This window comes from Oncorhynchus kisutch, linkage group LG20 (assembly GCF_002021735.2).
Source record: "Oncorhynchus kisutch isolate 150728-3 linkage group LG20, Okis_V2, whole genome shotgun sequence".
NCBI classification, from domain to species: Eukaryota; Metazoa; Chordata; class Actinopteri; order Salmoniformes; family Salmonidae; genus Oncorhynchus; species Oncorhynchus kisutch.
This window is the reverse complement of record NC_034193.2, coordinates 23,534,575-23,561,862: the sequence shown is the minus strand read 5'-3', so window position 1 is coordinate 23,561,862 and position 27,288 is coordinate 23,534,575. Positions and strand designations below refer to the sequence as shown.

At 42.0% G+C, this 27,288-nt stretch overlaps 2 protein-coding genes and 1 long non-coding RNA gene across 9 annotated transcripts in view; 1 reads left to right on the top strand and 2 right to left on the bottom strand.

Moving 5' to 3' along the window:
- LOC109865502 (heparan sulfate glucosamine 3-O-sulfotransferase 2-like) overlaps window positions 1–26,163 on the top strand; it is a 40,591-nt gene extending 14,428 nt beyond the window's left edge. Inside the window, exons 1-2 of one of the 2 annotated variants that reach the window (XM_031799561.1) lie at window positions 16,922–17,858; window positions 22,285–26,163. In XM_031799561.1, the coding sequence (XP_031655421.1) occupies window positions 17,338–17,858; window positions 22,285–22,903 (1,140 nt within the window). In that variant the 5' untranslated portion in view covers window positions 16,922–17,337 and the 3' untranslated portion in view covers window positions 22,904–26,163. Of the gene's footprint in view, window positions 1–16,921; window positions 17,859–22,284 lie in introns of those variants that run through there. The other variant, XM_031799560.1, reaches the window with a different exon arrangement.
- On the bottom strand, window positions 480–2,590 carry LOC116355485 (uncharacterized). Its single transcript, XR_004204496.1, has 2 exons — window positions 2,478–2,590; window positions 480–1,170 (listed from the first exon to the last, which is right to left on the bottom strand). It is a non-coding gene; the product is annotated as an uncharacterized LOC116355485 (long non-coding RNA).
- On the bottom strand, window positions 3,885–6,508 carry LOC116355484 (uncharacterized). Of its 6 annotated transcripts, none has more exons than XM_031799554.1 (7): window positions 6,352–6,508; window positions 6,128–6,154; window positions 5,619–5,826; window positions 5,383–5,528; window positions 4,812–4,827; window positions 4,514–4,723; window positions 3,885–4,423 (listed from the first exon to the last, which is right to left on the bottom strand). In XM_031799554.1, the coding sequence occupies exons 3-7, from the start codon at window positions 5,692–5,694 to the stop codon at window positions 4,215–4,217; spliced, it is 657 nt and encodes a 218-aa protein (XP_031655414.1). In that variant the 5' UTR covers window positions 5,695–5,826; window positions 6,128–6,154; window positions 6,352–6,508; the 3' UTR covers window positions 3,885–4,214. The 6 variants fall into 6 exon arrangements, with proteins under 6 accessions (XP_031655414.1, XP_031655419.1, XP_031655417.1 ...); XM_031799559.1 differs by having other exon boundaries at window positions 4,812–4,824; XM_031799557.1 differs by having other exon boundaries at window positions 5,619–5,840; window positions 6,352–6,495.
- Window positions 26,164–27,288: the final 1,125 nt, after the last annotated feature.

Sequence of the window (27,288 nt, the reverse complement as noted above, 5' to 3'; positions counted from 1 at the left end):
CTTCACTGTTGTCCAATCACCTTTCTCGTTAACTGTGCTCGACATGCTTTCAGCTTCAAACACAACGCTTCTACTTCCGCCATCTCACGGTCCTCCCTCACGCTAGCATATGCCACGCCTCTGACATGCACAGTCAACTGTGGGACCTTATATAGACAGGTCTGTGCCTTTCCAAATCATGTCCAATCAGTTGGTTGGATGACCATGCTGCCGTTCAATCAAGTTTGAGAAACATATCAAGGATGATCAATGGAAACAAGATGCGCCTGAGCTCAATTTCGAGTCTCATAGCGAAGGGTCTGAATACTTATGTAAATAAGGTATTTAAAAAATGTAGAATAATAACAATACTTTTATTCACCTGTTTTTGCTTTGTTATTATGTGGTATTGTGCGTAGATTGAGGAAAATAATCAATTTAATCAATTTTAGAATAAGGCTGTAATGTAACAAAATGTGGAAATAGTCAAGGGGTCCGAATACTTTCCGAATGCACTGTATTTATTAATAATAACAGATAATGGCAATGCACCATTCTACACTTATCTACAAAGCTGAGAGTGAAAGACTAGCCAGGAAATTAGTCTAGGTTAGGTTTTGCTGCTATTGTTTCAAAGCTTTTAATACTCTCTATTATCCTGAGTCCACTGTGATATGTAATATTAGACACATACATGAACATGTACATGAGTAAGTCTTTATCAGAGCTAACAAGCCACAACTGAATGACATATGTAATTTTGTTTCTAAAAAAATAAACAGGACACTGGTTGATCTACACACATCTGCAAGTGATATCACTGAGCTGTGACAATGCATCTCGTTATGGCCTATAATGGTACATGTTGACTACTGTCAAACACATTTTGAATTATACTGTAGCTGTAGAACTGTAGCATATTGTGTGCTTAACTTTCAGAAACCTTAAACACTGGAAAAACTGTTTTTCGAAAAATGTCAAGGTAGGAGATCCTTCATCACTACCAGGGCTGCCCCCAGACCGACCACCCGCAGGGCTTCTGGTGGACCCTCTGCTGGGCACATTAGGCACTGATGAGTTCTGTATCCAAGTCATTGGACCACGCTTTTTGCTTCTCATCAGGGTGTTGTAGGAGGAAATAGGACCTTGAGAGTTTGTGGATAGGGCTGAGTGAGTGGACCCTGAATGGTCCTGTGAATGACAGAGAGGATGAGAGTGTGAGGGAAATCAGTAATCAAGTAATATCAGAGTTTCTCTGTATCGTTCATATTTTTATTTATTTAACTAGGCAAGTCAGTTAAAAACTCATTCTTAATTGCAATGAGAGCCTACCCAGGCAAAACACGGACGACGCTGGGCCAATTGTGCACCGCCCTATGGGCCTACCGATCAGCAACGCCTCTAGCACTGAGATGCAGTGCCTTAGACCGCTCTGCCACTCGGGAGCTTACATTGATGACCTGCTCAGATGTCATACTGTGTCCTACTCAGTCACTAAGGACCAACCAGACAAAAGATTAGCTACAGAAAGTAATGTACAAATTTCACCTTTCTGCAGCAGCTAACGTTACCTCACTCTGGCCGTGCCGCTTCATCTTTTAGCAGCAGGTTGAGGGACTAATGTTAATTTACATCCACTACATAGCTACCATTAGCTAGCATGAGGGACAAACTCACTTCCACTAGCTAGCATGAGGGACAAACTCACTTCCACTAGCTAGCATGACTGTGGCCATGTAGGGCTATCTACTGTAGCCAGCCAGCCTGCTAGCTAGTCAGCAGTAACACAGTGAGAACAATGAGGTTTAGTTGTAAAGATATTTGGCAGTAACGTTAGCCGGCTAAGGCTAGTTAGCCAGGTAGTGCAAGCCAACTTTGTTCAGTTGTTGAGTTCGTTCTATTGGCATGCTAACTTCATGATAAATTAGGCATTTTAGCTAGCATTACTATGTTAATCTTCCTGTCACACAAATGTAAAATCCCTTCTCTGTGCTGCCGACACTGCAGCTCAACCCAGACTGTAAACACAAACGCTATGCACCATTAATATTAGCTATATTAGGGAGCGTGTACGACCAGTTATGAACAAAAAAATATTGTAATGAAACAGGCAGGGAGCAGGTCTCGAACCCGCGACCTTCGAGCCAGAGGTCGGGCGCGCTATCGACTGAGAGGCAAAAGCATGCTCGTGCTGTACAGACGATTTCCGCGCTTATAAACCCAGGGTCGTTACACTACTCCCTCCTTTCAAAGAGCGCGTCCTCACGCTAGTTTGCGGCTCTACGTTTAATAGAAACGCGCTCACCGGCCGAGCACACGCACTGTCGGGGATGCAGGGTCCGATCACTTCTGACACCGATGTCATGAAACAGGCCGTTGAGTTGATATCCAATTTAAGTTTTGGTTTCCAGTTAGAAAAATGATCAAAGCGATTCATATCCTCTTGTTTGGCATTCCCGAGATTAGACGAAATAGGAACTACCCATAAACACACGGACCTTGAACTCCTCTTCTTTCTCGTTGTATGTTGGAAGCAGAAGTTAACATGTAGACTAGAATGAACTTGCTTTTTTCATGATCAGTCCTCATATTTTAGCCCTATCTGAAGTTGTTTTGTACTGTATGTATACTTTATGTTTTAATGCAGTAAAACCATGTATCCACCTGATGGCACTAATACTCTGTGTAGCAAAGAAAGGGCGACGTTCCATTGGTGATTTTGTCATTGACCGTCAGTAAACATTGTGACTAGTTGGTGCTGCAATCTTGGGTTTCTTGAGTTTTCTCAAAAATTCCTCACGATAACCCCAATCATTACCAGCCATAGTAGTGCATTTTACTATCCCTGGACTTTAAGAGAGGTACATAGAATGTGAGTGTAGCAAAGCTAAGAGCTGGTCACACTCTTTAGCCTTGCTACCTCTGTCAGATCAGCTCACCCAGAAACCGAACCCAAAGAGGAATCTGATCAACCCTCATCTTATTTCATAATAACCACCGTGTGGTGGTTTCCCTGTGATCAATCTCAAAGTGAAAATCCTGCTTGATATTTGAATGTTGGATAGTATCCCAATATAGATTTGAATGAGTCATTGGCAGATGTGTTAATAGCACATGTAGATAGACATGGTGCCTGCCCACCTAGCAAAAACACATTGAATGGACACTGTGTCAAAGTCATATTTCAACGTACCTCAATGTTGAACATCAATTACATTTGTCTTTGTATTGGGCGAGATATAAAGAGCGGAGGGAAATGCGTCGATTTTGTACATTAGAAACCGATGCTCTCTTTAAGTGCCAATCGTAAGAAAAAGTTAGACTGGGAAGTTGAGCAATCTACAGTGACCTTGTTGAAGATTTCTCATTGAAGATGCTAACCATAATTGACCCTGCTTACCATGAATCATTTTTTTTTTTTTTTTTACCAGGGTCCTACCATGGGGTTGGTGAAGGGATCTAAAAATAGATAGGTTATTAATACCTTTTCAGGAAATAATCTCCATTAGTGCTCTTACTACTGTGTAAATACAGTGTAACAAGTAGCCTATTGTAATCACTCATTGTTACACTGAACTGACCCTGTACTTAGGGTAAAGGTCAGTGTTAGGGCTAGGTTTAGGGTTACTCCTGTAAGCGCTGTGTAAGTACAGTGTGACAATGAGTCATTACAATACTTGCTACACTGTACTTACAGCAGTAATTACACAGTATTGAGGGCACTGTAATGTGACAGTTTGCCTTATCTTACAAAATGTCTAACACTGCAAATGAAGATAATTGACCATATGGCTGACTCAAGAGTTTAGTGTTTTGAAGCTCCTAGATTGTTTAACAAAATTTTTGAGCTTTTCTGACCCATAGTAGATCATAATAATAATAATAATTCAAATTGATAGTTCACATTTCATCAAAGCTGTTTGTTTTTATTGGATTTGCAAGGCGTCATCAGCATTTGAAGATTTTTATTTCAGATGACCTCAGGTTTCAATCAATGCACATTCAATAGGGAAAACTGTTTAATTACTTTTACAATTGTTTTTAGTTGTTGTTTAATGTACAATATATTCAACTCGTGTCAGTTGAAAACTCAATTCAACATCAATATACAATTCATTGCATCCCTCCAATAGTCATTTTGGTGGTTTCCATAAGTTGATTGAAAGAAGTGCTTATACAATTCAATCAAGTGCAAGTGCTGTGCTAAATAACTTAAAGTGGGCTATAAGTTGTAACTATATCTTTGGTTGTACGTTCAGCCTCTTCAGAATCATATCGATTGCTTCTTTATTGCGAGGACAGTCCAGCAGTCCTCTGTGATTAAATAGACAGTCCACTGTGAGTATTACCTCACCCCTGGTCACTAGTCTGCTGCTGGCAGGTATAGTGGAGTCTGGGTCGAAAGTGTCATGGTGCAGCACCACCAGAACAACAGGTCTACCAGCTGTCAAGAGAGTGAGGGATGAACAAGGTTAGTTTAAGAACTCTAACAAATAAAGCATGTACTCAGGTAATTCGCCTCTTGATTACCTACCTAGGTAGTCTGAGACCACCTCCAGTTGTATATCAAGGTCCAGAGTTCCAAAGTCACTGACCATAGGACAGATCATTATGATGACATCACTCTCCGCTAGTGACACTTCAGTACAGTCTCCTCGGCCAGTGAGTTGTCTTACCAAGTCCTTATCAGAATTGAAAGTATGACCTACAACACAGGTGCATACTTTTCCCATCCTTGGCTTACCTGCAAGAGGATACCTCAGTTTTGTTAAAAATGAAACCTTTGTTATTGTGCAATTAATAATATCAATTTTATTTAGAGCAGTGTTTACCTTCTGTGAGTTCCTGCTACAACAGAGAGAAGTTACGACATGAATCATTAGTATAGTATTCAATTCTACATTGTGCTGAACATAGATTTCTAAACTGATATTTAACTAGGCAAGTAAAATTAAAGGGTCCAATGCAGCAGTTTAAAAAAAAATCTCAAGATCAAATCATTTCTGGGTAACAATTAAGTACCTTACTGTGATTGTTTTCAATTCAATTGGTCAAACAGAAACAAAAATAGCTTCTTAGCGAAGAGCAATTTCTCAAGCAAGAATTTTGCTTGAACTGACTGGGAGTGGTCTGAGTGGGGAGGGGAAAACTGAAAACTACCTGTTATAGGCAGAGAGGTTTGGTACTCTCATTCTTATTGATCGATTAACTATTTTACCACCTGGTGATGTCACCTGCCAAACCAAAACGTCATCCCACCAAAACAGGCTGACATTTCAGGTGGTCTTTTCAAACAGCTCTTACACTAAAAGGGAATTATCATTCATTTTTGCATATTCTTAAGTGGCAAGGTGCAAGTGCTGTGCTAAATAACTTAAAGTGGGCTATAAGTTGTAACTATACCTTTGGTTGTACGTTTAGCCTCTTCAGAATCATATCGACTGTGAGTATTACCTCACCCCTGGTCACTAGTCTGCTGCTGGCAGGTATAGTGGAGTCTGGGTCGAAAGTGTCATGGTGCAGCACCACCAGAACAACAGGTCTACCAGCTGTCAAGAGAGTGAGGGATGAACAAGGTTAGTTTAAGAACTCTAACAAATAAAGCATGTACTCAGGTAATTCGCCTCTTGATTACCTACCTAGGTAGTCTGAGACCACCTCCAGTTGTATATCAAGGTCCAGAGTTCCAAAGTCACTGACCATAGGACAGATCATTATGATGACATCACTCTCCGCTAGTGACACTTCAGTAGTCTCCTCGGCCAGTGAGTTGTCTTACCAAGTCCTTATCAGAATTGAAAGTATGACCTACGACACAGGTGCATACTTTTCCCATCCTTGGCTTACCTGCAAGAGGATACCTGTTTTATTAAAGATTAAACAGTCCTTTTTTACTTCATGGCCATGCTTTTTGGCACTGACAGAGTTGACTTTATGTGAAGGTGTGTCCTGTTGAGCTCCATTATTGTGACAATGCTTACAGGAAACAATGTTTTTTTTAACAGTTAGAGACTCAACAACAATCCCATGTCTGCTCCAAATCTATAATCTATGACATAGATCTACTAACTAAACTGTGGTTTGTATATAGTACATTAATACAAGATAAGCAACCAATAACTCCTGAGAAAGTGATGTGTTGACTTACTAGGAAAACCAGCTTCTGCCATTTTGCCTGCATTAAAAAAAAGTTTGAAACCATAACTATACACATCGTTAAGCTACTTTTCTATTTGTTTTGTTCTCTATTTCTCTCAAGCACAATAACACATACTGTATATCCTGTTTCTCTCTCTCTTCAGCATGTGTTGTTTTATAATAGAAATGTTTGTTTATTTTTGGGAAGTTAAAATATCAGATATACCCCCTTACCTTACCGGTCACAACTACCACTTCTGATTTAAAAAGAAATTTCAGATTACTATCAATAGCAATGCGAAATAGTCATTAAAAACAAACAAACTTCTCTCTAGATGTGCCATATGACAAGACAGAAAATCTATTGTTCACTTTCGTTTCACAAGAACTCAGGACTTAACTCCTCCCCTTCTTTCTCTCTTAGAAGGGGACTGAACATGACATGTGTGTACTCCCCAAAAATTATCATGTCTTGTCTTCTCATATTTTCACCCTATATCTGAGTTTGTATTTTTTATGTCAATTGTGATTTCGTTCAATGCAGTACTAATGTTAATTTATTTGATGACATGAAAGGTTTTATAGAGTAATAGAGAAAGCACACGATTTAGTCTCAGTACTGTTGGTGCTTCTCTATTTGACAGTAAACATGGTGACTTGGGGGCCACACTCCTCTGAGATAGTGTTAGAGACCATGTGTTGTAACTTCTAGTGTGTAGGAAAAGGACAAGGTAGTAGCAACTTTAAAGAGATTCTCTGGTTCTTTTGTTTACTTTTTAGCCAGTAGAACTGAAAGTAGCACTCGCGAGCCATTTGAGGACCCCGGAAATTACGTACTACGTTACATGTGTGCAGATTTGTACAGCATGTCATTGCTCTCTCTCTCTGTGGGTGAATCATGTGCATTTTACTAGCTAACACTCATATGGCAAGGGGCTGAAGCTCATTGGTTGAAACTCGAATTGCTTGGGGGCTGGCCCACGTGTGGTGAAATGTAGGGAAAATTGCACAGCACAGCTTCAAGAAATAGTCCCTTTCAACCTAGGAATTTTGTGGCTAATTGAGGTACAACAGTAGTTCTTCTCATAGATGATGTACAGTGGGGCAAAAAAGTATTTAGTCAGCCACCAATTGTGCAAGTTCTCCCACTTAAAAAGATGAGAGAGGCCTGTCATTTACATCATAGGTACACTTCAACTATGACAGACAAAATGAGAAAAAAAATACCAGAAAATCACATTGTAGGATTTTTTATGAATTTATTTGCAAATTATGGTGGACAATAAGTATTTGGTCACCTACAAACAAGCAAGATTTCTGGCTCTCACAGACCTGCAACTTCTTCTTTAAGAGGCTCCTCTGTCTTCCACTCGTTACCTGTATTAATGGCACCTGTTTAAAAGACACCTGTCCACAACCTCAAACAGTCACACTCCAAACTCCACTATGGCCAAGACCAAAGAGCTGTCAAAGGACACCAGAAACAAAATTGTAGACCTGCACCAGGCTGGGAAGACTGAATCTGCAATAGGTAAGCAGCTTGGTTTGAAGCAATCAACTGTGGGAGCAATTATTAGGAAATGGAAGACATACAAGACCACTGATAATCTCCCTCGATCTGGGGCTCCACGCAAGATCTCACCCCGTGGGGTCAAAATGATCACAAGAACGGTGAGCAAAAATCCTAGAACCACACGGGGGGACCTAGTGAATGACCTGCAGAGAGCTGGGACCAAAGTAACAAAGCCTACCATCAATAACACACTACGCCGCCAGGGACTCAAATCCTGCAGTGCCAGACGTGTCCCCCTGCTTAAGCCAGTACATGTCCAGGCCCGTCTGAAGTTTGCTAGAGAGCATTTGGATGATCCAGAAGAAGATTGGGAGAATGTCATATGGTCAGATGAAACCAAAATATAACTTTTTGGTAAAAACTCAACTCGTTTTGTTTGGAGGACAAAGAATGCTGAGTTGCATCCAAAGAACACCATACCTACTGTGAAGCATGGGGGTGGAAACATCATGCTTTGGGGCTGTTTTTCTGCAAAGGGACCAGGACGACTGATCCGTGTAAAGGAAAGAATGAATGGGACCATGTATCGTGAGATTTTGAGTGAAAACCTCCTTCCATCAGCAAGGGAATTGAAGATTAAACGTGGCTGGGTCTTTCAGCATGACAATGATCCCAAACACACCGCCCGGTCAACGAAGGAGTGGCTTCGTAAGAAGCATTTCAAGGTCCTGGAGTGGCCTAGCCAGTCTCCAGATCTTAACCCATAGAAAATCTTTGGAGGGAGTTGAAAGTCTGTGTTGCCCAGCAACAGCCCCAAAACATCACTGCTCTAGAGGAAATCTGCATGGAGGAATGGGCCAAAATACCAGCAACAGTGTGTGAAAACCTTGTGAAGACTTACAGAAAATGTTTGACCTCTGTCATTGCCAACAAAGGGTATATAACAAAGTATTGAGATAAACTTTTGTTATTGACCAAATACTTATTTTCCACCATAATTTGCAAATAAATTCATTAAAAATCCTACAATGTGATTTTTTGGATTTTCTTTCTCATTTTGTCTGTCATAGTTGAAGTGTACCTATGATGAAAATTACAGGCCTCTCTCATCTTTTTAAGTGGGAGAACTTGCACAATTGGTGGCTGACTAAAAACTTTTTTGCCCCACTGTATGTATTAACTACACGTTGACACATCCAGCCCAAAACGGGAGGTTGAAAAAATACTCAAGTTACGTAGCATGTCTTTAACCAACTATGAGGAAGAATCTTTCACTACCCGAGTTTCATCTTTAGGGAACAGAATCCCACCTTGTGATTAGAGACTTTGTAAACATAATGGTTTGAAATTCATTCACACTCACAGGTTCTAGGCCCATTTATAGGAAACAATGGGGAAGCAGATAAAAAAAAAAAAATCATTTAAAGCTACATTTAAAGGAATAAAGGTTTATATTTGCTTGCTTGAAACAGGCTACAGTATAACAATGACACAAATGACTTTTACTGGATGTTAAATGAAAGGAAGAGAAAACGGTGAGTCATTGCATTTACAAATAAACAGTGATTATTAATAGAAATACAAATTCATTTACTTCAAGACAATCTTCTTAAGGGAGGGCTTTCAAAGTCTAATCCCAAACACAAACCAACTGGAAACAATTGAAAACAAAAATGGCATTCCTGCAGTCGCATAATTTTACAAAAACATTTGAAATATTGTCAAACTTAAGCAAACAAGCACTGACACAAATCCACAAACATACCTTCAAGACATTATTGATCATGCCCCAAATATTTATTCTCAAATAGATTGCATGGTCCCCAAAAGGTTTCCCCTTACACAAACAATAAAATTGCACAGTAACAACTCATCACAGACTACACTGGACCTTCAGGAGATCATGGCTAGAAGGCATCCAGCTTTTGTCAAATCATAGTCAGATTTGATTTCTCGTGGCAGGTTAGGAGAACTTACAGTGCATTAGGAAAGTAGCCAGACCCCTTCACTTTCCACATTTTTTTCTAAAATGTTTTTTTTGTTTTTTTAATTCCCCTCATCAATCTACACAATATACCCCATAATGACAAGGCAGAAACATATTTGGGGAAATTTTAGCACATTTATAAAAAAAATATTTAAAAACTGAAATCTTACATTTACATAAGCCTTCAGACCCTTTACTCAGTACTTTGTTGAAGCACATTTTCGCAGCGATTACAGCCTTGAATCTTCTTAGGTATGATGCTACCGACTTGGCACACCTGTATTTAGGAAGATTCTCCCATTCTTCTCTGCAGATCCTCTCAAGCACAGCAATTTTCAGGTCTCTCCAGAGATGCTTGATCAGGTGCAAGTCCGGACTCTGGTTGGGCCACTCAAGGACACCCAGAGACTTGTCCAGAAGCCACTCCTACGTTGTCTTGGCTGTGTGCTTAGGGTCGTTGTCCTGTTGGAAGGTGAGCCTTCACCCCATACTGAGGTCCTGAGCACTCTGGAGCAGGGTTTCATCAAGGATCCCTCTGCACTTTGCTCCGTTCATCTTTCTCTCGATCCTGATTAGTCTCCCAGTCCCTGCTGCTTAAAAATATCCCAACAGCATGATGCTGCCAACACCATGCTTCACCATAGGCATTCAAGCCAAAGAGTTCAATCTTGGTTTAATCAGACCAGAGAATCTTGTTTCTCATGGTCGGAGCGTCCTTTAGGTGCCTTTTGGAAAACTCCAAGCAGGCTGTCATGTGCCTTTTACTGAGGAATGGCTTCTGTCTGACCACTCTACCATAAAGGCCTTATTGGTTGAGTGCTATGGAGAAGGGAGAACATTCCAGAAGAACAACCATCTCCACAGAGGAATTCTAGAGCCCTGTCAGAGTGACCATCGGGTTCTTGATCTCCTCCCTGAACAAGGCCTGCTCCCCCGATTGCTCAGTTTGGCCGGGCGGCCAGCTCTAGGAATAGTCTGTGTTTCCAAACTTTTTTCATTTAAGAATGATGGAGGCCACTGTGTTCTTCGGGGACTTCAGTGGTGCAGACATTTTTTAGTACTCTTCCCCAGATCTGTGCCTCGACACAATCCTGTCTCAGAGCTCTACGGACAATTCCTTCGATCTCATGACTTGGTTTTTGCTCTGACATACACTGTCAACTGTGGGACCTTCTATAGACAGGTGTGTGCCTTTCCAAATCATATCCAATCAAGTTGTAGAAACATCTCAAGGATGATCAATGGAAACAGGATGCACCTGAGCTCAATTTCAAGTCTCATAGCAAAGGGTTTGAATACTTATGTAAATAAGGTATCTGTTACAATACATCAATACATTTGCAAATATTTCTAAAAACCTGTTTTCACTTTGTCATTATGGGGTATTTTGTGTAGATTGATGAGGAAAACATTTTATTTAATATATTTTAGAATAAGGCTGGAACATTCTTTCTTTCTTTTTTAAGTCAAGGGGTCTGAATACGAATGCACTGTACGTAGCAGGTTAGGAGAACTTACATAGCAGGTTAGGAGAATTAACGTAGCAGGTTAAGAGAGTTAGGTTAATGTTATGAAAAGGGTTAACTAAAATGTCAAAACGTTCAACTTTTGACGTTTATTTGACAAAAGCTGGATCCCTTCTAGCCATAACCCCTTCAGGACAAAGCTCTCACAAAGGCCTAAAGGGTTATTTTTAATCCCTTTTACATATTCACCGCTAATTAGGGTCCCCTGGGAAACTAAGGATCTTACCCTGTCACACAAGGCCTTATGAGTAGGCCTCATTCCACTTGCAAAGAGTGCATAACACTCCGAGGACTGGAGTAGCTCTGTGGCAGCTGTCGACTCTTCTACAATGACAAATAAAGCAGCAGCCTATAGGGACAATTATCAACAGATACCGTTCAGTCTGAACTAGGATCAGCCAGACACAACTAGACAAACTGCTCTACACCCCTGAGATTGCAATATTTGTAAAGTCAAATTGTGTGTTTTCTACTAAACTTAATTTAGTTATTCATCTTCAAAGACTTACTTCAATAGTTCATTGATTGACTCATTATACGAAACCCCTTTAGATACAAATTCAAAGAATCAACATTTTTATAATACAATCATACTTTGTCAAGGTATTTAAGGGCTAAGTGTCTGATCAGATTTGGTGGAGTGATCAGATACTGCCTCCAGGCTGACGTTAGTATGATTTTAGTATGATAAATTTGCGAGATGATGTGAAATGAATCCTCAGACTATAAATATAAATATATTGATAAAGTAGATTGATAGAATCGTCTTAGTTCAGCATATCTATAATGTAAACATTGCATCAGTGTATTTATAAGTGCTGAGTGTCTGATCAGATGTAGGAGTGGGTAATCAGATAGACGCTGCCCCCCCAGGCTAACTGTTAGTCTGATAAATGGGCAGTTGTGACACAACACAGTGCACGCTCAACAGCGGTGATTATAACATTTAATCACCAGCCCGTATCGCCATGCTGACACTGTCCAGCCAGGCATCTCGCGCCAAGGGTATGATTTACCCGCCTTTGCCTGGGAGAAAAACTCATTCAGGAGACGGATTGCTGAGCGAGCCTCTCCGACCGGGCCTATAAATCATTCTTTAATCAAAGAGCACTGAGATTGGGCCGGCGTGGACACCTACGGGAGCACAGTTGACACCTCAACTCCTCCCTGCTCTGGAGCAGCTCTCCCCTGATTGTTTCCTTTTCTCCTATGGTTTCTTATCTGGCTGTATGTATCATTCATCTGGGGGTAAGACAGACCAGGATGTGGATGATGTGGATCTGGTGCCCCCCACTCACTAACCTCCAGAGGGATGTCTGGGAACAATGTGTGGGTGAGGTCACTTCACAGACTGACACACTGATCCATACCCATCACAAGGACAAACACACTTGTAACACATACACACACACACACACACACACACTCAACTGCGTTTATTTTCAGCAAACTTTAGCAAACTTGTAAATATTTGTAACAATATTCAACAACTGAGACATAAACTGAACAAGTTACACAGACATGTGACTAACAGAAATGGAGTAATGTGTTCCTGAACAAAGGGGGGGTCAAAATCAAAAGTAATAGTCAGTATCTGGTGTGGCCACCAGCTGCATGAAGTACTGCAGTGCATCTCCTCCTCATGGACTGCACCAGATTTGCCAGTTCTTGCTGTGAGATGTTACCCCACTCTTCCACCAAGGCACCCGTAAGTTCCCGGACATTTCTGGTGGGGAATGTCCCTAGCCCTCGCCCTCCGATCCAACAGGTCCCAGACATGCTCAATGGGATTGAGATCCGGGCTCTTCGCTGGCCAAGGCAGAACACTGACATTCCTGTCTTGCAGGAAATCACACACAGAATGAGCAGTATGGCCGGTGGCATTGTCATGCTGGAGGGTCATGTCAGGATGAGCCTGCAGGAAGGGTACCACATGAGGGAGGAGGATGTCTTCCCTGTAACGTACAGCGTTGAGATTGCCTGCAATGACAACAAGCTCAGTCCGATGATGCTGTGACACACCGCCCCAGACCCTCCACCTCTAAATCGATACCGCTCCAGAGTACAGGCCTCGGTGTAACGCTCATTCCTTCGACAATAAACGCGAATCCGACCACCACCCCTGGTGAGACAAAACCGCGACTCGTCAGTGAAGAGCTTTTTGCCGGTCCTGTATGTTCCAGCGACGGTGGGTTTGTGCCCATAGGCGACGTTGTTGCCGGTGATGTCTATTGAGGACCTGCCTTACAACAGGCCTACAAGACCTCAATCCAGCCTCTCTCAGCCTATGGTGGACAGTCTGAGCACTGATGGAGGGATTGTGCGCTCCTGGTGTAACTCGGGTAGTTGTTGTTGCCATCCTGTACCTGTCCCGCAGGTGTGATGTTCGGAGGTACCGATCCTGTGCAGGTGTTGTTTACACGTGGTCTGCCACTGCGAGGACGATCAGCTCTCCGCCCTGTCTCCCTGTAGCACCATCTTAGGTGTCTCACAGTACGGACATTGCAATTTATTGCCCTGGCCACATCTGCAGTCCTCATGCTTCCTTGCAGCATGCCTAAGGCACGTTCACGCAGATGAGCAGGGACCCTGGGCATCTTTCTTTGGCGTTTTTCTGAGTCAGTAGAAAGGCCTCTTTTTAGTGTCCTAAGTTTTCATAACTGTGACCTTAATTGCCTAAGCTGTTAGTGTCTTAACGACCATTCCACAGGAGCATGTTCATTAATTGTTTATGGTTCATTGAACAAGCATGAGAAACAGTGTTTAAACACTTTACAATGAAGATCTGTGAAGTTATTTGCATTTTTACAAATTATCTTTGAAAGACCGGGTCCTGAAAAAGGGAACGTTTCTTTTTTTGCTGAGTTTATGTGTACACTAAACAAAAATATAAAAAGCAACATAGAACAATTGCAAAGATGTTACTGAGTTACAGTTCATATAAGAAAATCAGTCAAAGGAAGTAAATTCATTAGGCCCTACTCTATGGATTTCACATGACTGGGAATACATCGGTTGGTCACAGATGCCTTTAAAAAATAAAGATAGGGGCGTGGATCAGAAACCATTCAGTGACTGGTGTGACCACCCTTTGCGTCATGCAGTGCGACACATCTCTTTCGCATAGAGTTGATCAGGCTGTTGATTGTGGCCTGTGGAATGTCCCAATCATCTTTACTGGCTGTGTGAAGTTGCTTGATATTGGCTGTTGTACACGTCGATCCAGAGCATCCCAAACATGCTCAATCGGTGACATGTCTTGTGACTATGCAGGCCATGGAAGAACTGGGACATTTTCAGCTTCCAGGAATTGCGTACATGATGCCGTGCATTATGATACTGAAACATGAGGTGATGGTGGCGGATGAAAGGCACGTCAATGGGCCTTAGGATCTCGTCAAGCTCTCTCTTTGCATTCAAATTGCCATCGATAAAATGTAATTGTGTTTGTTGTCCATAACTTATGCCTGCCTATACCATAACCCCACCGCCACCGTGGGGCACTCTGTTCACAATGTTGACGTCGGGAAACCGCTCGCTTGCACGACACTAAACATGTGGTCTGTGAGGCCTGTTGGACGTACTGCCCAATTTTTCTGTGACATTGTGTTGTATGACAAAACTGCACATTTTAGAGTGGATGGATTACCTTGGCAAATAAGAAGTGCTCACTAACAGGGATGTAGACAAATTTGTGAACAAAATCTGAGAGACCAACAATTTACACTTTGCATGAACCAACAATTTACATGTTGTGTTTGTATTTTTGTTCATTGAATATATACACTACATGACCAAAAGTATGTGGACACCAGCTCGTCGATCATCTCATTCCAAAATCATGGTCATTAATATGGAGTCAGTCCCCCATTTGCTGCTACAACAGCCTCCACTCTTCTGGAAAGTCTTTCCACTAGATGTTGGAACATTGCTGCGGGGACTTGCTTCTTTTCAGCCACAAGAGCATTAGTGAGGTCAGGCACTGATGTTTGGCGATGACGCCTGGCTTGCATTCGCCGTTCCAATTCATCCCGAAGGTGTTTGATGGGGTTGAGGTCAGTGTAGCTCTGTGCAGGCTAGTCAAGTGCTTCCACACCAATCTCGAGAAACCATTTCTGTATGGACCTCGCTTTGTGCACGGGAGTGTTGTCATGCTGAAAAAGGCGACAGGAAGAACACCTGTGTGTATGAGACGGAGATACACGTGCGGCCGCACGAGCATGCAGTTTAAACTTTACAGTTGACACTATGCATTGGGACAGGTTGGCCTTGCGCATGGTAATCTTAGGCTCGGGCCATGGAAACCCATTTAATGAAACTCCCAATGAGCAGTTATTGTGCTGACATTGCTTCCAGAGGCAGTTTGGATCTCGGTAGTGAGTGGACAGATGATTTCTACGTGCTACGCGCTTCAGTACTCGGTGGTCCCGTTCTGTGAGCTTGTGTGGCCTACCACTTTATGGCTGAGCCGTTGTCACTCCTAGATGTTTCCACTTCACAATAACAGCACTTATAGATGTTTCCACTTCACAATAACAGCACTTACAGTTGACCAGGGCAGCTGTAGCAGGGCAGAAATTTTATGAAATGACATTTTGGAAAGGTGGCATACTATGACAGTGCCACGTTGAAAGTCACTGAGCTCTTCAGTATGGGCCATTCTACTGCCAATGTTTGTCTATTGATATTGCATGGCTGAAATATCCACACCTGAATTTGAAGGGGTGTCCACATACTTTTAAGCCTTGAGACAATTGAGACATGGATTGAGAATGTGTGCCATTTAAGGGGTTTAAGGGGTATGGTAGTAGGTGCCAGGCACGCCGGTTTGAGTGCGTCAAGAACTGCAATTCTGCTGGAATTTTCACTCTCAACAGTTTGCTGTGTGTATCAACAATGGTCCACCACCCAAAGCACATCCAGCCAACTTGAAACAACTGTGGGAAGCATTGGACTCAGCATTTTTTTATTTAATTACGCAAGTCAGTTAAGAACAAATTCTTATTTACAATGACAGCCTACCCCAGCCAAACCCTAACCTGGAAAACGCTGGGCCAATTGTGCGCCGCCGTATGGGACTGCCAATCACGGCCGGTTGTGATACAGCCTGGAATCGAACCAGGGTCTGTAGTGACGCCTTTGGCACTGAGATGCAGTGCCTTAGACTGTCCCTGTGGAACGCTTTCGACACCTTGCAGTCCACAGCCCAACAAATTGAGGATGTTCTGAGGGCAAAAGGGGGTCGAACTCAACATTAGGAAGCTGTTCCTAATGTTTCATACTCTCAGTATTTATATACAGTATATAATATATGAATGACATGTAGGCTCATAATTGTTTTCATAACATTTATATAATGATAGGCATGCTATAGTCAAATATGAACCCTTCTAGACACTGATATACATGGCTGGTATAAGCATTGGTTCAGCAAGTCTGATGACCAAATACAAGACATATTCTAATACATTACAGTGGACAAACAGCAATAAATCAATGAAAGCCTATGGCACAATTCAAATATTATGACAAACGAAGGTGTCGCGAAGAAAATGAAGGATGCACTTGTGTCAGTTTAAGATTTGGGTAGGCTAGAGGAATCTACAGATTTTTTCTCAAAAAAAAGAAACGATGATAACTGACGTCAGGCGCACCTTCAATAATGTATATTTTTCTCTTGTATTGGCAGTCTTGTGAAGTAGACGGAACGGAGAGAACTGCGCCGCACGCTCCCAGCTTTTCGGGCTAGTGCGCTAATAAGAAATACAAGGATTTTACAATAGGATGTGTTCAAGATTTCATAAAGGAAAGGAGGAGTTTTTTAACTAAGTGAAGAAGTAAAACATACTACAGTAGGCTACTATTTCCTGACGCAAGCACACACCTGAGTGATTTTGGTGGTTCGATCCAGGATGAAGTGAAGTAATGTGCCGCAATATTGAAATCATTTGGATATCTGAAACAAGCTTGAATGGAATACCCTGATTGCTATTTGTAAATGTGCGGTTTTAGCCACGACTTAACTGCCCTGGGAACAGTTTTTGGGGGAATGGAGATATTAGTCAGAGCTGCGTAATGTGTTTATATGCCCGTGGATATAGGCTACGTTTTGTCTTCACTCTTTTAACGACAAGGCAGATAACAAGTAAATAATCAATAAATAAAAACCATGAACCATCTAAATCCGTGGAGATATGGCATGCATTCTCCTCTATAGCCGAGTTGCGCCGTCTTCATATAGGCATACCAGGACATGCGTCTGCATATTTTCCCTATCTCTATCACTATCATATATATGCTACTGTCTCTTATTTTCTTCGGATGCTATCATGCAAAAACCAAGTGATCCAACGCAGAACTGCCTGCGCCTCAGGAGTGATGGAGGCAAAAAACTTCAGCAAAAATCTCCTTACTGCACTTTGCCATTGGACGCGAGAGCGACAAGGGAAATATCTCTCCATGAAGCAAACCAAAGCAACGCCTCGGTTAATCACAACACAGTTCGGAATTTCACATCAGACCGTCCTACCACTAACAACATGGGCAGTGGGAAGTTCGGGAATAAGAAGTTGCCAAATGCCATCATTGTCGGTGTTAAAAAGGGCGGCACAAGAGCTGTCTTGGAGTTTATCAGAATCCATCCGGACGTACGGGCGGTCGGCACAGAAACGCATTTTTTCGACAGGAACTATGACCGTGGACTAGACTGGTACAGGTAAGACAATATCTAATTTTACACCTGTACAGGTGTCGACCTACGGGGCTCATTAACGGAAGTCAACCGTCATGCCAACGGCTGTGTTGCGTAGCTCTTGCTGTTTAGTCCTGATTTTTGTAAAAAGGTACATTTCGTAAAAAGGAGCCTTGTGGAAGGCTCAATACCAAAACGTGTTCATCTCGCTGTCATTTGTTGTCATTCCCCTGAAACCTATTAACCTAATTATTTTCCTTCGCATGTCTCCCTCTATCTTATCGTTCACATCCCTTTTCTCGCTTAGTTTCTTGCCATAGTAATTCATTGTAACCTACTAGTTTGTCTGTTGAACGAGACAATGCAATCGTCAGTGGAGAGGAGCGTGGAATCATTGAATTGCATGACTAGTGTGTAGCCTGGAGAATATAGCTTCCTCTGACCTGTCCATCTGTTCAAAGGCAATGTCAGAGAAACAAGTTCAAACAACAGTTCCATGTCATGTTGACAGTCCTGTTGACAGTCCTGTTGACAGTGGTCAGTGGAGGATGACAGTAATTGGAAGATATTTTGTGCCACATCAACTCAGGTGTTTTTGTCATCCATCAAAAAAAACGACCTTGAGCATCAGTGGCTATTACTTTCCAAATAAAGATGCTTTCTTCTTCAGAATGTGTCTTCAGAAGATTGATCCATGATGTGTCTATTTGTCAACGGTAGGCTAGAAGCTGCTGATTCATTGCAACTGTTTTCTTCTTATCAATGAATAGGATACCATTTCATTAAATTCAATCAGACAGAGCTATGCATGCATTTTGGGGGGAGTTTTAGAACTTGAAGTGACCAAAAATAAATCGGTGTACCTGACAGAAAACAACCAAAAGTTTCGGTGGCCTACTTGTTTGACCCAGTTATGACCCAGAGAGTCATTTTCCTCTGTCCAATCTACATTACATCTCACAGGTGATTTATTACTGCTGAACCTGGGACTGAGCTAGTTACAGTATATGAGAAAGACAGAGAGAGAGAGATCTTTCCCACACAAGTCTCTTGTGGCAACTACCTTCTGTGACATTGGTAAAGTGTCCTTATTGTTTTTATGTTTCACTGGAAACAGGCCCATAGCCAGACTGGACCTCCCTTGATGTCTATGGCCATAATGTACTGATACTCTTTGCATACTAAATTAGTATACAATTACTAAATATACTGTAGGTATACTGTAGGTATAGAATCAACAATACATTTCACTGCACCTATCCAATGGATGTGACAATAATAATATATATATATATATATATATATATATATATATATAAAAAACTCAGCAAAAAAAGAAGTGTCCCTTTTTCAGGACCATGTGTTGAGCACACAATCCCTCCATCAGTGCTCAGACTGTCCGCAATAGGCTGAGAGAGGCTGGACTGAGGGCTTGTAGGCCTGTTGTAAGGCAGGTCCTCACCAGACATCACCGGCAACAACGTTGCGTGTGGGCACAAACTCACCGTTGCTGAGCCACTCAGGACTGGCAAAAAGTGCTCTTCACTGACAAGCCACGGTTTTATCTCACCAGGGGTGGCGGTCGGATTCGCGTTTATCGTCGAAGGAATGAGCATTACACCGAGGCCTGTACTCTGGAGTGAGATCGATTTGGAGGTGGAGGGTCCGTCATGGTCTGGGGCGGTGTGTCACAGCATCATCAGACTGAGCTTGTTGTCATTGCAGGCAATCGCAACGCTGTGCATTACAGGGAAGACATCCTCCTCCCTCATGTGGTACCTTTCCTGCAGGCTCATCCTGACATGACCCTCCAGCATGACAATGCCACCAGCCATACTGCTCGTTCTGTGCGTGATTTCCTGCAAGACAGGAATGTCAGTGCTCTGCCATGGCCAGCGAAGAGCCCGGATGTTTATTTTTTGCTGAGTTTACACACACACACACACACACACACACACACACACACACACACACACACACACACACACACTACCGTTCAAAGGTTTGGGGTCACTTAGAAATGTCTTTATTTTTTAATTAAAAGCACATTTTTTGTCCATTAAAATAACATCAAATTGATCATAAATACAGTGTAGACATTGTTAATATTGTAAATGGCTATTGGAGCTGGAAATGGATGATTTTTAATGGAATATCTACATAGGCATACAGAGGCCCATTATCAGCAAACATTGCTCCTGTGTTCCAATGGCACGTTGTGTTAGCTAATCCAAGTTTATAATTTTAAGGCTAATTGATCATTAGAAAATCCTTTTGAAATTATGTTAGCACAGCTGAAAACTGTTGTTCTGCTTAAAGAAGCAATAAAACTGGCCTTCTTTAGACTAGCTGAGTATCTGGAGCATCAGCATTTCTGGGTTCGATTACAGGCTCAAAATGGCCAGAAACAAAGACCTTTCTTCTGAAACTCATCAGTATATTCTTGTTTTGAGAAATGAAGGCTATTCCATGCAATGAATTGCCAAGAAACCGAAGGCCTGGCGAAACGCTGTGTACTACTCCCTTCACAGAACAGCACAAACTGGCGCTAACCAGAATAGAAATAGGAGTGGGAGGCCCCGGTGCACAACTGAGGAAGAGGACTAATACATTAGAGTGTCTAGTTTGAGAAACAGACACCTTACAAGTGCTCAACTGGCAGCTTCATTAAATAGTAACTGCAAAACATCAGTCTCAACGTCAACAGTGAAGGGGCGACTCCAGGATACTGGCCTTCTAGGCAAATTGATGAAAAACAAAAACAGAAATACCTTATTTACATAAGTATTAAGACCATTTGTTATGAGACTCGAAATTGAGCTCAGGTGCATCCTTTTCTTATTGATCATCCTTGAGATGTTTCTACAACTTGCTTGGAGTCCACCTGTAGTACATTTTATTGATTGAACATGATTTGGAAAGGCACACACCTGTCTATATAAGCACCATCAGTTGACAGTAAGATGTCAGAGCAAAAACCAAGCCTTGAGGTCTAAGGATTTATCCGTAGAGCCTTGAGACATGATTGTGTCGAGACATAGATTTGGGAATGGTACAAAAACATTTCTGCCATATTGATGGTCCCCAAGAATACAGTGGCCTCCATAATTCTTAAATGGAAGAAGTTTGGAACCACCAAGACTCTTCCTAGAGCTGGCCTCCCAGGAGCTGAGCAATCTGGGGAGAAGGGCCTTGGTTAGGGAAATAACCAAGAACCTGATGGTCACTGACAGAGCTCTAGAATTACTCTGTGGAGATGTGAGAACCTTCCAGAAGGACAACCATTTCTGCAGCACTCCACCAATCAGGCCAGACAGAAGCCACTCCACAGTAAAAGACACATGACAGCTTGCTTGGAGTTTGCCAAAAGGCACCTAAAGAACTCTCAGACCATGAGAAACAAGATTCTCTGGTCAGATAAAACCAGGATCGAACTCTTTGACCTGAATGCCAAGTGTCACGTCTGGAGGAAACCTGGCACCATCCCTACGGTGAAGCATGGTGGTAGCAGCATCATGCTGTGGGGATGTTTTTCAGCAGCGAAGACTAGTCAGGGTTGAGGTTGGAAGATGAACGGAGCAAAGTACAGAGAGATCCTTGATGAAAACATGCTCCGGAGCACTCAGGACCTCAGACTGGGGCGAAGGTTCAACTTCCAACAGGATAACGACCCTAAGCACACAGCCAACACAACGCAGGAGTGGCTTCGGGACAAGTCTATGAATGTCGTCGAGTTGCCTAGCTATAGCCCGAATGTGAACCCAATCTAACATCTCTGGAGAGACCTGAAAGTAGCTGTGCAGTGACACTCCCCATTCAACCAGACAGAACTTGAGAGGATCTGCAGAGAAGAATGTGAGAAACTACCCAAATACAGGTGTGCCAAGCTTGTAGCGCGATACCGAAGACGACTCATGGCTGTAATTGCTCCCACTAGGCTACCCTGGGCCGGCAGTTTAGCCTAGTGGTTAGAGGGTGAGACTAGTAACCGGAAGGTTGCGAGTTCAAACCCCCGAGCTGACAAGGTACAAATCTGTCGTTCTGCCCCATAACAGGCAGTTAACCCACTGTTCCTAGGCCGTCATTGAAAATAAGAATTTGTTCTTAACTGACTTGCCTGGTTAAATAAAGGTAAATAAATAAACAAAACGCTGAGTAAAGTTTCTGAATACTTATGTAAATTTCAGTTTGTTTATTATTTTTGATAAATTAGTAACAATTTCCCCAAAATGGATTTTGCTTTGTCATTACGGGGTATTGTGTGTAGATTGATGAGGAAAAAAACTATATACTATTTTAGTATAAGGCTGTAACGTAATCATATGTGGAAAAAGTCAAGGGGTCTGACTACTTTCCGAATGCACTGTGTATATTTATATATATTTAATGACATTGCTGACCCATTCTTCTTAATCATGAATGAATTGTCTGTCTCTTCCTCCTTATTCAGATGCCTGATGCCACGGACTATGGAGAGCCAGATCACCATGGAGAAGACTCCCAGCTACTTTGTAACAAGGGAGACACCTCGCCGGATCTCCGCCATGTCCCGGGACACCAAGCTGATCGTGGTGGTGCGCGACCCTGTCACCCGGGTCATCTCTGACTACACGCAGACCCTGTCCAAGACACCTGACATTCCCAGCTTCCAGGATCTGGCCTTCCAGAACCAGAGTTTAGGATTGGTTGACACGTCTTGGAATGCCATCCGCATCGGCATGTACGCTCTGCACCTGGAAAACTGGCTCCGCTACTTCCCTCTGTCCCAGATCCACTTCGTCAACGGGGAGCGGCTCATCACGGACCCGGCTGGAGAACTGGCGCGGGTGCAGGACTTCCTGGGTCTGAAACGCATCGTCACAGACAAACATTTCTACTTCAACAGGACCAAAGGATTCCCCTGCCTGAAGAAACCAGAGAGCAGCAGCTCACCCCGCTGCCTGGGCAAGTCTAAAGGTAGAACCCACATTCAGATAGATCACGACACTATCGAGCAGCTACGGGACTTCTACAGGCCATACAATGTCAAGTTTTACGAAATGGTGGGTCAAGATTTTAGATGGGAATAGAGATTTGTGGGGAGGTCCGCAGTTTACAAGTGGCACAAGGAGAGACAAGATGTCATCCATGAATGTACGCACAGTTTAAATGTTTTTTTTTTGTGTGGTTCTATGGACCTCCTGTTTGGCTGTTGGTAATAGTGTGGCTCTAGCTAAAGTCGTGGGTCCAAGTCTCGAAGGGATCACATACACATATTTAAAAAATATGTACAGTGCATTCGGAAAGTATTCAGACCCCTTCCAGCAGGACAACGACCCTAAGTACTGAGTAAAGGATCTGAATACTTATGCAAATGTGATATTTCAATTTAAATGTTTTTATAAATTGGCAAAAATTCGGTTTTTGCCTTGTCATTATGGGATACAGCGTGTAGATTGATGAGGGGGAAAAGACATTTCATCCATTTTAGAATAAGGCTGTAACGTCACAAAATGTGGATAAAGTGAAGGGGGTCTAAATGCTTTGAATGTACTGTACTTACTGTCCTGTTAGTCGCTTTAGATAAGTGTCCGCTAAAGTTTTGAAAATCCCTTGGCCTTTTCCTGCTGACTAGCTTTCCTCTGTTGCCGACTAAATATATAAAATAAGCCAATGTCATGGGATAGATGTAACTCCCCTCACTAATCTCAGAAGACCATGGAAAATGTGAGCATCGTCTTCAGAAAGGGATATTATTGTAAAAGATAAATGACACTCTGGGCTTGAACTAAAACTGAAGTGGGAGCTGGGAAGCCTCTGTCGATTCATGTACTGTATACACTGAAAAACATTCTTGCTGTTTTGACAGTATTATACAATAAAACTAACAGTAAAGTACCATATTAATTATTTACAGTAAATTGGCAGTGCACGCTGGGTGATTTTAGGCGTAAACAGTAAATGATACTGTAAATTACAAAGAAACTTTGCTTTAACAGTACGTTACTGTAAGCACACAGCATTGAGGGTCTGGAGTGAACCTATAAAACAAGATGTGTACTGTATTTATATGATTTACTCAAATAAGTACACCGACTATTATTTCGAAGCGTGCCTTGTAAGAAGCTGCATTTGGCCACCCATTAGTGAGATAGTAGTGCCCCAACAATTAAATGTGTATAGGGGACCCATTGGAATAGCAACTAGTCTCAAACCTTTAATGGTCGAGTATTTACCATGTCCTTTGGTTTGTTTTGCCCTGTAGTCACTGACAGTTTGGAAGCCTTTGTTTTAAGGGCTCTAAAAGTGCAGGTGATATAAAATACAAAAATTGTGAATTTTATATCACTTACACTTCTAGAGGCCTTAACAAACATTTCAGAACTGCCATTCATTGATATGCTGTAATATGCAAACACATTACCTAGCAGCCAACCTGCTTGCACCAAGCCCATGCAATTATGATAAAATACTGTAAAATACAAACCCCATCTCCCCTCAATTAATTTAAATAATTCAACTATTCATTAATTGATTCATTGTGATTACCGTAAAACATATTACAGTAATGCACTGTACTGTTGTTTTACAGTAACTTACAGGCAGCCAGTTGTCTGTAAGTTACCATAAAACAATGGTAAAAGATTACAGTAACAGTATTGGATACCGTGGATACCGGTAAGTTACATACTGTAAGTAAGTAACCTGTAAGTTACCGTAAAAACAACAGGAAAGATTTTACAGTGTACAGCAAAGCTCACAATGTGACTGCAATAGCACAAAAACATCATATTTCCCAATCATTTGTTTCTGATTTTAGCTGTGGACTAATTGAGCAATTAACCGGTATCATTTCATGGATAAGAATGATGTAACATGTAACACTTTACTTCTGCTTTTAATGATGCAAGGTCCCTTTTCATGTTTCAATAAAAAAACAACTTAAGAAATATAATATATGTAATCCCCCAATCCCCGCAAGATCAAATCAGATCAATACTTTATGAGCCCTTCTCTGTCAGTGAAGGTCACCTCTAATACAGTGGCCTCACTTCTGTTTGAATTTAGACAATTCGCCCTTTTCCCAAGGTAACCCATACACACTTTTTTCCTCTTGCCTTTTACAATCTTACTCACATCAATCTCCGCTAAATCAAAAGGTTGGTGTCACAATTGAAAACTGAAGTGTGTGGCCGTACCATCATAGCTACACGGTCTATTTGGACAAATCATTTCAGCTCATCAGACTATAGAAATTCGATTTTTGATTGTCCTTTTTTCGCGAATCCCGTGAATAAATAGCTTTCTTATTATTTACGACTCTTTGCCATCATAGAATTTGCACAAATTGTTGAGTTGTGTTTAGTAGTGATGGAATATCCTTTGTGGGGTGCGGAATTCCAATAGCTTTTCAAAGACAAAGGAGGGAGCGCCTAGTTGTGGCAGGTTGTCAAATTGATTTGGGGACCACTTGGATCCCACTTGTCACATGATTGTATTGAAGAAGTTTGGTTTTGGATGCATGCTGGGAATGTTGAAACTAGGCTGCCTAGGCGTGTGCCTCAGGCTTACAAAACGAGTGTCTAAATTCTGCAGTGAAGAAATTAGTTGCCTGTATTTTTAATAGGAAACATTAACAGCACTTATCTAAATGGGGAAATACGTGTTTTACAAATACAGCATGTACAGTACATATACTTTTGTTGTATCTGTTGGTCATGAGTCGTAACTCATGAAACAGCATTAAGTGTGTTACGGATTGATGTTATGTTCAGATATTATACAAGATCTGTATGCAATGAAAGCCTTACCTACCGACGTTTTGTGTGTTTTAAAAGTGAAACGTTGACCCTACAAATGGAATCGAGAGGAAGCCTGAGCTCTAACCCAATGAAGCGGTTCTCATGTCTTTGTGTGGCAGAGCCACGGTAGCTCATCATTACTCAAAGAACTGTCGGAGTGGAATTTAGAGCACATGTTCATTGTCCAGAGGAAAGTAGGATACCGGCACCCTCGTGCCATCGAGTTACCCTGTTATTTAACAGTTACCGGGCTTCAAACCAAGGATCCTATTGATTTACATGAATTCATTAACCATGACTCTCTCTCTCTTCCAGACATACTAGTGTGCCATGGGGAATTTCAAGAGTTGTAAATAACCACTCAGTAAAAACAGAGAAGGACCATCATAAATGTGTTAATGCTAGACTAGAGAGCACAGAGGAGAATGGTTGAAGAAAGACGACTTGTTCTTTTACATATCCCCTGTTCTCTCTCTCTCTTTCTCGCTCTCCCAAACCCGAACAAGCTGTACTGTCTTGACAGAAGTGATTAAATGTTGCCAAAGCCACATTCTGTCTTTCTCGCTCTCTTTCCAACTGTCTCCCTTTCTCGCTCCCTCTCCAATTGTTCTCTCCGTCTGGCTTGCTCTGCTGGCATTCATTAAACTGAAAGGACCTCCTGGTTTGAGGGACTTCCTCTACCTCCGCTGGCCCTGCTTGTCATCATGTTCTCCAGCAGCTCATTTCTGTGGCCTATTGAGAGCACACAGGTGAGCTTTTTCCAACAGGCAGTGTGAAAGGCAGCTCTATGTACAGTACACATGGGTCCTAATTAGGCCTGGGGACTGGAGAGGAGCGATCCGCAGCACACACGTCAGCTACACTCTGATTAGACTCTCACAGTAAAAAAAGCCCCTCTGGAGACTGCCTGGAGGTCAAGGATCTCAATCTCTCTCTCTCGCTCTCTCTCTCTCTCTGGCTTTATGGGAGAGTATGTGTGGATATGGATCCTCTTAGATAAGAAACCGTGCAAATTATGCAAACTCATGACTGTAGGAACTGTGGGTGTAGGATGTTGGAATGTACTGTTCTTGTTTTTTATATGAAGGCAACGGTATGTGCAAGGCTCCCGACGTATAAAACACATTGCAATACTGGCTGGACGAATGAAAAGTGTTATGAGGTATGAAACTACAATTCACTGTAACCGTTTTAAACTAACTTTTTCTAAGGTCCTGATATCCTGATGATATCCGCACTATGAAATATGACTTTGAGCTCCACCTCTAGTGGATTTATTTGATTTTGAACCTTTTAAAAACGTTCATTTACTAAGCTATTTGAAGGCTTAACCATAATTATCTGGGCTTATTTGCAATAATGAAACCCAGAGCGATAACGTTAACCTCGAAAGGACGTTTCAGTGCACTGTTCTCTTTGTGCATTCATATCTTGAGTGCCCCCCCCCCAATGGTATTTCATTCTTATCTCACGGTCTCTGGTAATTCTAACCAGTTATTACTGCAGAAACAGCCCTGTGTACAAACTCGGATAAGACTTCAAGGACAACCCTGAGAAGCATTGTTGTCTTTTCCCTGGGCAAAACAAAATGTTTTGAGACATGTACTGTGCTTTTGTTACATACAAGGACTTTAGACCAATTTACAAGTTATCTCGATTCAGGATGTTCAGAC